This window comes from Calidris pugnax, unplaced genomic scaffold (assembly GCF_001431845.1).
Source record: "Calidris pugnax isolate Ruff unplaced genomic scaffold, ASM143184v1 scaffold185, whole genome shotgun sequence".
NCBI classification, from domain to species: domain Eukaryota; kingdom Metazoa; phylum Chordata; class Aves; order Charadriiformes; family Scolopacidae; genus Calidris; species Calidris pugnax.
Genome location: NW_015090903.1, coordinates 401,100 through 413,602, shown reverse-complemented (window position 1 = coordinate 413,602; position 12,503 = coordinate 401,100). Strand labels below are relative to the sequence as shown.

General features: G+C 39.5%; 1 protein-coding gene across 1 annotated transcript in view; it reads right to left on the bottom strand.

The window, feature by feature from the left end:
• Positions 1-380: 380 nt before the first annotated feature.
• COL25A1 (collagen, type XXV, alpha 1) overlaps positions 381-12,503 on the bottom strand; it is a 333,672-nt gene continuing 321,549 nt past the window's right edge. Inside the window, exons 33-35 of the mRNA XM_014948992.1 lie at positions 2,687-2,740; positions 1,366-1,392; positions 381-617 (exon numbers count right to left, since the gene is read on the bottom strand). Of these exons, the coding sequence (XP_014804478.1) occupies positions 534-617; positions 1,366-1,392; positions 2,687-2,740 (165 nt within the window). The 3' untranslated portion in view covers positions 381-533. The remainder of the gene's footprint in view (positions 618-1,365; positions 1,393-2,686; positions 2,741-12,503) is intronic.

The window sequence follows — 12,503 nt, the reverse complement described above, 5'->3', positions numbered from 1 at the left end:
CAGTAAAAATGAAGCTAGGCTGTTTCTGTTACTTTCACTGTCTAGTTGGCTTACCAGAACAGTACAGTATATGATTTGATTTCCATCCACAAGTATCACAAAGTACCTAGTGGTAAATAAGATATTGCCAAACATAAACATTTTAACAGTTCCTGTCCTTATGTATTTGGTGTGTGGTACGGACAGGCAGGGACATGAGGATCACCAGTTACACTGCAAATACTGCCAAGGAACTGATGTCTTCAGGGTAAAATTACTACCACAATGACACATTTCAGTCATCTGCATTAAAAAGTTCAGGTTGACAAGGATTTTCAACAATTGTAGGATGGATTGGAGAAAAAGAGCCTAAAACCAAGGTGTGCTTTGGGAGGTGTTGATACTATTAATTCTGTGCATAAATTTTTGTGTTTTTTCATTATTTTGCTTAGCATGTACCTGTGACCTGCCTTTTAGCACACAGTAAAAACAAAGATGAGTTTTAATGGGACAATTTATAGCATAAAGACAGCAGGACTGACTAGGCTGAGGAATCAAGCAACAGTTAATAACACTGTGGTCACCTTTTCTCCCTTTTCTCCTATATCACCCTTTTCTCCTCGAGGACCAGGGAAACCCTATGAAAACAAAATGGACAAAGATCGGTTGACTTTTATTCACATGCAGGTTAAGCTTTCAAATACTCTTGGAAAACATAAAAAAAGATGATTTCATTCCATGCATTGTATGTATACGTGTGTTATGTGTGCACACAGGCATGCACAGAAGGGCACATGAGACAAGTCAGTCGTAATGTTTGGGAGAGTCATCTTGCCAGCAATGGAAAGGGATCATATCACTCAAAGTGGCAGCAGTCCATGCTATGCAGCATATGGATGTTCTGGAAAAGACTCCTCCAGGTTAGGGATTTCAGGGTAGGACTAGAGGAAAAGGCTTTTAGGAAGGTCTTTTAGCATGCCAAAGAAAGAGCCTATATTTTGAAATGTATCACTTACAGGTTATGGAATGATTCTCTTTAATTAGGATAAATTTACTTAACCAAACGTTAGTGACTCCTTGTTCTTCTACAACCGAGTCACAGGTCTGAATATTTTCTTACCAAGTGCAGTTTTTCAGCCTATTGACTTCCAAAGGACCAACTACTTGTGTTACTAAGCACTCTATCTGGTGGGGTCTGTGGATAAGGGCTGTATTTTGCATAATCTTTGTCCTCTTTATGGCAGAGAATGAACAAATGCAGCATTTAGCACACTGTCTGTATGCACTGCATGCACACTAAATGAGACAAAGGCGTTACACTCTGAGCTACTTCTCAAAAGACACTTACCTACCATTAAGAGTGCATTTATCATACATATTACTTACATCAAGGCCAGGCTCTCCATCTTTCCCCTGCCAAAGAACCATATAAACTGCATTAGCATCCCTCAGCTGGGACACAAGTGGCCACCTTGATGCCTGACTTCTGCACTCCCTTTATGGAGTGGTACCCCCTGTTGCTAAGGGGGCACACGCAGCGTTGCCTTAGTGAAGGGCATTTCCGTCAGTGTTTAACATCTCCAGGAACTGATAACTTGACTGTAAAATCTTGCTTGACTGTAAAAGATACCTGGAGCAAGCTAAAAATACAGAAAAGCCTATCCTTCTTGATTTTTAGTTCACCGGGAGGGGAAACAGAAATTGAATTTTTAAAATTTCAACTCAGAAAAGCGCCCCTCAGAGGAACATGCACTGCAAGCTAAGTTAACACTCCAGGGAGCCTGAAAACTATCTCTCGTCATTGACTCCTGATCCAATTAAATGGATCCACATGCACTGCAAGCTAAGTTAACACTCCAGGGAGCCTGAAAACTATCTCTCGTCATTGACTCCTGATCCAATTAAATGGATCCAATTAAACCATGAGACTGTATTCCAGCTTTAATTAATTAATCAAATAGATTAGACTGGAGAGGGCACGGAAACATTGCAAGTCTCTTGCAGAGGCTGGTTGTGCACATTTACATGGCTTTTCTTGTGTCAAAGGACAGAACAGACATGTATACGTACACACCTCACCCAGTCACCAGCAAAGTAAACATAGCAAGTCAACTGATTCTATTTGGGCTACCCTCGTTAGGCCAAAAGAAGTTCTGACTCTTGTTTTAGAAATGGATAATATCATTTAAATGGTTGATTGAAAGCATACCATCTCCACCTGTGAATGATCAACACTGAACTTCTCAAATTGCTTCCGAGCACATGGCACAGAAATGAAAACAAACCTGCTCTCTGAAGTGTCAAACAAAACAAAAATACACCGGTGTAGCAGCTTTGCAGCACGGAAATCCAAGGAGCTTACTGACATTAAGAAAATCACAGCTTTCCATGGTCGATCCTGAACTCCTGTCACTCCCTGTTGGTCCCCAGAGAGGCGAGATGGCCACAGCTGGCAGGAACAGCAGCACTTCCATCCTGGATTTCCTCTCTCTTGGTGGTTCCTGTCAGGTCTGTTTCATTACTTTTGCAGGGCCACACACACGGGTAGGAATCTAGGTCTGCGATACAGACCAGTGACCTTGCACTATCAGGGATTATTATCTTTCTTTGCCTTTTCCAACTAATGGTATCTCCGGGTGAAAAGCAGTCATAAAGCACACACAGTTTAATCAAGGAGTGATGAAAAGCGCGATGTTTACAAACTTACAGGCAAGCCGTATGGTCCTCTGGGTCCAGGTTCACCTACAGTTCCCTTTTCACCCTAAGAAAGGATTACAGAACAAGCAAACAAAAAAAAGTTGTCTGTCTTAGATAGAAATCATCTCTACCAAGTGCTGTAGGTTAAACTTTATGTATTCCTAAATATTTTGAGGGAAAAATATCCATGCTCTTTTATTTTTATTAAATGATTAAGAGGGCAAAGAGAAGGCGTGTATTACTTTCTAGGCAAAATGACTTTTTAGGCATATGATATTACATTTGTTTTTAAATCTATTAGTAACTGACAATATTTTTCAACCTCAACTTGCACTAAATTCAACTTATAACAGCTCAGTAAAAATCCCACGTGGTAATGAAAACTGAGGATATAGAGCATAAAGCCCCATTACAGCAGCTGAGATATGACACAGACAAGCAAAAATAACGCGTCAATCAATCCAAACTTGTATTTAAGCAGGCGATGCTATTAACAGTGACATTGTGAAGATTATCCCCTGCTCTGTACGGTGTTGCTAACTGCTCTGTTGGATTCTAGATCAGTGGTTTTTGAAATCAAATCTGTATTAATGTGCAAGACAAACAAGTTGTACGGTGTTGCTAACTGCTCTGTTGGATTCTAGATCAGTGGTTTATGAAATCAAATCTGTATTAATGTGCAAGACAAACAAGTATCACAGAATCATAGAATACCAGGCTGGAAGGGACCTCACGGATCATCTGGTCCAACCTTTCTTGGCAAAAGCATGGTCTAGACAAGATGGCCCAGCACCCTGTCCAGACAAATCTTAAATGTGTCCGTTGATGGGGAATCCATGCTAACTGCTCTGTTGGATTCTAGATCAGTGATGTAAATACCCTGGTTTATGAAATCAAATCTGTATTAATGTGCAAGACAAACAAGTATCACAGAATCATAGAATACCAGGCTGGAAGGGACCTCCCGGAGCATCTGGTCCAACCTTTCTTGGCAAAAGCATGGTCTAGACAAGATGGCCCAGCACCCTGTCCAGACAAATCTTAAATGTGTCCGTTGATGGGGAATCCATCACTTTCCTGGGGAGATTATTCCAGTGGCTGATTGTTCTCATTGTGAAAAATTTTCCTCTTGTGTCTGATGGGAATCTCCCCAGGAGTAACTTGTACCCATTACCTTTCAGCTTTTCCATGTGACTCCTTGTAAAAAGGGAGTCTCCATCTTCTTTGTAGCCACCCTTTAAATGCTGGAAGATGGTGGTAAGGTCTCCCCTAAGTCTTCTTTTCTCAAAGCTGCACAAACCCATTTCTCTCAGCCTTTCCTCATAGGGCAGGCTTCCCTGTCCTTTGATCATCTTTGTGGCCCTTCTCTGGACTGTCTCAAGCCAATCCAAGATTAACACAGAGATTACTCCAGAAATAAGAAGTACAGAGATTACTCCAGTAGTTTGATCTCATTCTGCACTAAAATCCATGGAAAAATTACCAGTTTCCAGAGGGATGCTGCCACAATCGTTTTGCAAGCTTAATATAGAGCCAACATGTCCAAATGAAATGGAATTTCAAGATGACAAATTTCAGGCTGGCAGTAGTAATCACCTTTGCTCTTCAATTGTTCCTCATCAAGACTGACATGGAGTTAAACTTCCTGAGTTGGCCAAAGTTACCCCGTGTAACTGCAAGCACGGCGCTCCGGGAGCTTGTTAGGGAGACAGGGCTGGTAAGTAGGTGCAGGATGCAGACTTGTTTCAGACTGTGCTGCCCTTTCTTCTGAATAAAACCCAGCAGAACAGCCAGATTCTCTTGAGAGAGCTAAACTGCTTAAAGAGTTGACGAGATAAAAAAGTCCTGACCACCTCCAGTTTTAAAAGCTCCTGCTCTGGATTTGTTTTATGGAGTTATTTGGATCCCTTCTTCACCTCCTTTCCTTAACAGAATCTAATGCAAGGCTTTGTGCAAGTCTCCTGGCCTTCAGAAGATCCTTTAAAAATCCAGGCTACTTACTACTCATTATTAATCTATTATTCTATTATTAAAAGCTCAAGACAGAGCTGTAGATGTGTGCCTAATTAATATCAGTGATCATCGGCACAGCCAAGTCCCTTAGCACAGCTCTGAAAATGGGCTTCTAAGTCTCAATTTTATTGGCTGGATAATACAAAAAAGCAGGCACCAGAATAAACCAAGCCTGAACCCGTTGTTGAATAAGCACAGCAGTAAGGAGTTTGTCAGAGTAAGTGACATTTGATCAATTTTAGGTATTTTGTATTTTTACATAGGTGGAGACTGTCTATACTCACTGTAGTCTCGGGGTGATCAGAGGTGTGATGTTGGATCTTTATGGACTCTGCAAATCTCCAGCCGTTTCTGGGCAGCACTTAGGCTGGATGCCCTTGCAGAACAACAGGAGGTACTGGGAGGTTACAGCTGATTTTCAAAACAGTAAATCCCTTGCAGTTTTAAAACTTTCTGCTGATCAGAAACTAATGTGCTGACCGATGCTACAAAACTGATCAGTACTTGAAATACGTCAAGACTAGTTAACTATCTTTTTTTAAAACCTTCAACAGCAAAGATGACTGTACAAAGTTCTCTCGAGATAGGCCTATAACGTCGCTAAACATATGGTAGACATAAAGATACTGAATCAGTCTAGGATATAATCTCATCTGTTATGTAAGAATATATTTAGAGAGATGTATCTCACAATTTTTTGCCTCCAATACAAAGCACATGCTGAAAAGTGTCTGGAATATCAGATGAGGTCATGAATGTCTATGGATTATATAAGATTGATGGACTGTCATGAGCACACTGCCCTCAGCCACCACAATAAAGCATTTCCTTCAGGGGAACAGACATTTACAAACTTCAGGAAGGTTTTTAATGTCTTTTTGTAAGATAATTCATCGGTACCCGAAGAACAGAAACCACAGCCTTTGGTTTTGCCTCCTATTTCACCTTAGTCTCCTGAATCATGGGTGCATATTAACTACGCATGAATACAGCTGCATAATTGGTGTCTCCATTAAGATTGATACAGAGGTTTCATAACACTGCCATGGTGACAAACATTTTAACCAAATTAAAGAGAATGCACTTTCCATCCCAGGACAGAAATTGTGTAGTGATGACAGTGCTGCACAAGCTACACATCTGAGAGCCAAAACCAACCTCAGAACCAGGTCTTTGCCATCAAGACAAGAGTTTCAGGAAATTAGTAGTTCATTAATTTTGTCTTTCAGCTTCTTTTAGATGGACAAGAAGTTGGATACACATTATGCCTGTCACTACCCTTCAGTTTTAAGTGTCCTCTTTTACTGGTAGTAGCTGAAGATGTCTAGCTGTTTACCAATGTTCTCTATTTTTGCTCAAGACATGTAAGATTAACAGACACACAACCAGTTCAGAGGTCTATTATTATTAACTCCTCCATTTAATGAAGATGGTCTCAGTAAAAGCTGTCCAAGTACCTAGAAAAATGGTATTTTCAATAGCCAAAAAATTTAGTAAGGACTGTAAGACACCAGCCTAATAGATGATATTATTTCACACTATTAATTCTCATTTCTATTTCTACCAAAAGAAATGCACAAAAGCACAGTATTGGAATGTTCACTAGTACCCTAATCCAGGAAGTGTTAAATCCTGCATTACCTTTTAATAATCACTGAACAGTTTAAAGTTTAGAGAGAAAGTGAGTTAATAGCGCATTTGTTCTAAAATTCATATTTTCCTATTTTCTAGTGACATGCACCGTTTTCCTAGTTGACTTTCTCACCATCTAAATACATTTTGTATTTAGACTGATGTTTTCTATTTTAATTAAATAGCTAAATTGGAAACAAACCAACCGACCCTAATTTGTACAACAGTCTCTTCTACCTAAGAAGAGTAGTTCAGCATTGCCTCCAATGCAGCCTATGCAACCAAGAATCCATGATTTCTGTAGAAGAAATCACTAGGCTTCAGTTTGATTATATTTGCTTTCCTTAACTTTTAAGGAGACATAAATACATAGTGACCAATAGTTTATATGTATTCTCTTAAAGTGAGATTGTCTTTCCACATTTTACGTAACGTGGATTTAAGAACATGGTTTTATTTCACGTTAGGAATCCCTAGTGCCCTTCTAGGTAAATATTGGCCCAAAGCTTTTCTTATCAGCATGGAAAAATGTGATCCTGTCCAGCGATAGCGAGCAGTGGCACTGTGCAGCATTTTTAATTAAAAGCCAATGTCTGAAAACTGCAGGCAAGAATGTTTTCCTCCCGCTTTCACATAAACAAGTTCAACAGTTGCAAATGCAAGTTGTAAAACGGCATTAAAAACCCACGATATGCTATTTAGATAAGGAAACATCGATGCCAGGCACCTGTTAGATAACTACGCTACAAACAACTTCTCCTCCCAAGCAGCACTGAATAATTCAATGAACAATTACAGCAATAATCTTGCTGGTGGATTGCTTGGAAGTAAACCCCTTCCGTCTTTCCTGTGCACTTCCTACCATTCATTTAGCCACACAGAAAGCGGGGGGTGTGCAGGAACTTCTTGCACACCTTAGTTTCTATATTTTTGCAAATCTGTCCCTCTGTGCTTCTGCGATGACTGAACTGCTTTATATCACAGCAGATCCTCTCCCCTTTGTAACTACTGCTTGTCAACAGCTGTACACTTATTATGGCTTTGGATGCTTTCAAAAGAACAAAATAATTATAGTTATGTTCCATACACTAGAAGAATAGTTTATATTGTGGCACATGGGTTTTGAAAGAAATTTCAACCCGTAGCACATACACACATCCTTCAAGATAAAAGCTCATATTGCAAGAATAAAATGCACAGTATTTATATATTCATACATGTATATCTCATCTAAATTATCTCCTGAAGTTCAGAAGATGATGTTCAACTATCTTTTCACAGAGCTGATAGAAAAAAAAGTTATGTCCTGGTTGAAAAAAGGACTTGACTCTGTAATTCTCTAGGAGAAAAAGAAAAATATCCAAGTCCGTCAAATAGTTAATTAGTGTGAGTGGTAACTACAGTCTACTGTTCCTATTTCGGACTGTGCTGTGTCTTGTATTTATTTCTCAACACACAGCTCTGTAAAAATGAATCATCGAGTCACATACACCTTTCTCAGCTGTGCTGCTGGTAAAGCTAACTGGACCTGTGCCATCTGCCTTAACACAGCAAGTCTGAAGTTGTTCTAGCACAGCTGTTTTGTTCAAGTGAGAAATTCAGAGAGACAAAATTCTGGGCTGGCAGAATTTTGGAGGTTTTAGTTAGTGTAAGGGATCATCTTTTGTTTCGTTGTACAAGTTGATGGTTGTATTGTTGAAGATGATTAAGGTCCCTATCCCATCTCCACTGCAGAAAATCTACTGCGAATATTTCAAATGAAATAGGAGGGGTCCTATCTTGTAAGCTTAAAATAAAGGAAGAAAAGTTCAAATTTTATCGAGGTTAGGGTTTTTTCAAGATAAAAACATTTAAGTGCAAAGAGGTGAGAAATACTCCCTTTTTTTTGCCATTGCATACATATATAATCAAATCACACTATTTTCTTTTATCCCAGTTTGCTCTCTCAATCCATTTAAACAAAATAATGAAACCGACAAAAATTACGCTCTGTGCAGCACCATGAACTTGAAAGTCCTGTAAGTTTCTTACTGATGAGTTATTACAAAACAGCAGCTCCTCTGAAGTTAATGAGTTACAAAATCAACCCTTCAACAGATAAATGTGTGTGTAACTAGAACATGTATACAATTCAGGGCTGATTCTTAACCAGATGAGACACTGGTCTGTTTAGTAACATCTGGGCACACTCTCAGTAGCCGTATGACATTTTGCCATCGTGGCAGTCGCTTTGTAAGGAGAAGCACACAGAAAATACACTTACTCTGTCTCCTTTAGGACCTGCAGGGCCATGGGGACCAACTGGGCCATCTACACCCTACGAAGGAAACAAAGAGGGTAAGAGAGAGGTCTCCTTCTTTACAAGTCTTTGGTCTTAATAGCTGTCTTCTAGCCAAGAACTAACATGGAATCAGTCTTCACCAGTTGAAAATTCAGACTTCATTGTGATGGGATGTGGCCAAACAAATCTAGTAGACTTTCGAGACTCCCCCTATAAACTCTCATGTTCTGAGATAACCCATCTTTCTTCTAGTTGGATTTTACTTTATTCTTGGAAGTCATCAGATTTACAAAGATTTAAAATTATTGAAAGAACAAGGGTGAAAGATTTTTTTTTTAAACTTCAATTATTTAAAAAATTGAAATATCCACCTGAAAGCAGACATACTTCTTGCAGTGATCAATGGGAGGTTTATAGAAGCCTTCAAATACATAACTCCACTCTTTTTTCACTTTATCCAGTTATCATTATAAAAAGCAAAGAATTTAACACCTTTGTTAAATTCAAGAATGCCTGCAGCAGAACCCCAGCACATCTGCATCCATTTCACTGATTCCATATTAGCTTTAAATAAGGAAGTTTTCCTTGGTAAACCAAATCCCTGACCTTACTCAGGAAAATAAGCATCCCAACCAAGGCAGTTATCCAACCAAAAAAAAAAATCAAAACCAAACATGCTCCTTCTACTGAGAATTACATTCTCCTTCCCCCACGCATTGCCCTAAGAGTTTGCTGGAAGCCCCATCTTCTACAGGATGGGAAATGTCTGTGGCGTTTGGCCTTCCTCCGTGCCGTGTGGGACCATGGCTGGTGGAGTTCCTGAGGAGACACAGACTGGGTCACAAAGAAATGAGACAGAAAGACGAGGGACTCACCCGGGGTCCTGGCTTCCCGTCTAAGCCAGATGCTCCCTGTGTGGTTAGGTGGAAGCATGGATGATGGGTACAACACACCAATGACAAGAACGGGAGATTAGTAAGTGGTGCTGATGAATAAACACAATTCAAACGTACAGTACAAGTTGTGAGGGGGGTTCTGGAATGGGCATCACGTTACTACAGCGTGTTAGTTAAAAATTCACAGAAAACATCAAGACTCTGATTCTCTTTTCTCCCATCACTGACCCCCCCCTGCCTTCACATCACAGTGTATTAGACCAGAATAATATCCGGCTATAGGAGTGCTACAAGCATCAGATGTCAGGCTGTTTTTGAGCCTTAACACGCAAATATTTGCTTTGTAATTTACTTGCACGCTTTCTAGTTTGTAAATAATGACAATACTGAATACTGTACTACACAAAGAAAGAAAAATGTACGTTAACCGCCATAGGAAGTACTTAAGTGCAAGAATAGTGCATTATGCAGCCAGCAAAATCTGGATCCTGACTATAATGGCCTCATTCATTTCCAAGAGCCCGGGAGACAATCCCATTTCCTGTTTTCCCAATATACTCCCAGTTCAGAGCAGAGCCCGGGGCTGGAAGTGGGAAGCAGCCGGCACTCGCAGGCTGTTTGCTTCGGCATCCTCGGGGACGGCGTGACCTCTGCTGGATTTTAGGCGAATGACAGAGCAGCAGCGAGAGATCGGTCCCACCGCGGCTGGGGCTGAGGGGACTAAAACTATCTGGGACACGGGGAATAACCTGGGCCAACTCCCCTCTTCCCCCCTACAAAACAAACAAACCAACCCCAACCCCCCCGCCATACCAAAAAATAAAAAGGAAAATTAAGCAAAAAGCCTCATTAAAGGCGAAAATGAGCCATCTTTACAAAGTCAAATACTTGGACTTTGCACCTTAAAATGACATTTAGAAAAAGTGGCAAGCAAAAGCAAGCCAAGATCTAGATAAAGCTTAAAAACTAATGGCGTATTTTGCTCTGGGTTAGAATAAACATTTACTGCAGAACCAAAACTTTCTTCTTCTTTTAGCCATTTTAAGGAGGTTGGCTCAGACCTACGAAGCTCCCTCTCTACATAACTGTAACTATCATCTTGAAAATGATAATTTTTTACAAAATATGTTAAAACTGTCAGTGACGTTGATCATTCTGGAAAATATTAATCTGAGGAGTTTGGTTTCCTTTGGGTCAACTACGTCTTTTTCCTCCATTTTGCTATTAACAATGTAATCGCATGGAGTAATCCTCATGTTAAAGAAAAAAAGAGAAAGAAATAAAGAACTAATGAACTCTTTTGTGAGGAAAAAATAAATCTAACTTTTCAGAGTCCTTTCAAACACACAGAGTAAGCACACAAAGTATTTTCTCTTTTGTCAACCTTAATTTTAAGAACCACAGCGTTCCACATGAAAATTTATTTTTAAGGTCCTTCATTTCTTTTTAAGACAAAATTCATGCCAAACACTCAGAATGGAAATTTTCTAAAGAACAAGGTGAAGGTAACAACCCACCATCATTGATGAATGAGAAAAAAAATACAATAAAATCCCCTAAACCAATTTTTAACTTTTCTCAGTCAGACCTCTCCATTTTAACTGCAGAAGTGCCAACAGGAAGAATAACCAAAAAGACGGGGGGGAAAGGGAAGATTCCTTTTTCAAGGCAAACACCACACAACACTTAAATAACAATATGACTAATGAAATGGGGGCGATGGCATCCTTGTGACACTGAACACTTCCAACTGACACGTAACAACAACCTGACAGCACTGGGTGTTACAGGACATTACAGCACAAGATTCGGGGCAAAACAAAACAAGACTGATGCTCTGCTCTAAAATGGTATATTCTGTGTATGCTGTTGAGTAAACCAGAGTTGTTCATCAGGAGCAGAAAGAGAAGTTTGCACTGAGATTGAATAGTTGGGGTTTTTTTTACTTACTGGAAGACCAAGGGGCCCTCTGTCACCCTTTTGACCTGGTTCACCCTTCAATCCTTTAAGACCATTTAACCCTGGTTCACCCTAAACGTAAAAGTATAAATGCCAAATTTTTGGTGTTGTAATGGGTGTTTAAGCTGGGATATAAGAAGCCAGTCTCAGAAATAGCTGCAAATTCCAGTTTGAAACAAGGACACAAATTCAACCTTCTCAGCCTGCTGGCAATTTACATACTGCTCACTGGGCAAAAGCACTTGGGAGGTGTCTGCTGGAGATTTAAAATCTGTGTGAAAAAAAACTACAGGAAACTTATGAGTCACAGATTCTTGTCAATCTTTTCCTAATAATTATCACTATAGTTAGATGGTTTGAATTAAGCATGAGTTTCAGGGGTTTTTGGAATTTCCTCAAATCCCATAAAACACCCTATACAGATAATTCAAACTGAAAGAAAACTTTCAGAAGAATAAACCTCAAAACTGAAGGCTTCTCCAGTGGGATCTCACTGAAAATTACATTTTGTAAGGAAGCAATATTTTTTTTCTTATGGCAAACTGGAATTTGCAGCAAAACCTTACATAAAGATATTTTAAACCTTTAAGCACACATAATTAAACAGTAACCAATTAAAAGAAGCAGTATAGGTAATACAATGCCAAGCTATTTGGGAGGTCCACGGTTTCTGTGTTCATAGAGAGAAGTTTAAACAACATAAGAAATGGCACTTGTTTTCTTGTGATTGTTAAATTATGGATCGGCTATTACATTAAACATTGCTAAGAGGATAATGGTGGGCTTGGAACTGCCAATAAATCATTCTCCCATCAGGAAAAACTACCTCAGCACGAGGCCTACCCAGTCAAAAAGCATGTTGACCATGCCTGCCTCTTTTGGGAAAAAGAAATACGTATTTAATCCAGACTGCTCCCCACGGCCTTGTTCCTAGGTTCCCCTTTGATGTGTTAGGTTACCTTATATCATATTCATATTTGAAAAAAAAAAAAAAAAAAATTTAAATAAAATATATCTTGCTTTTTTAGTTAATTCCATACTTCTTT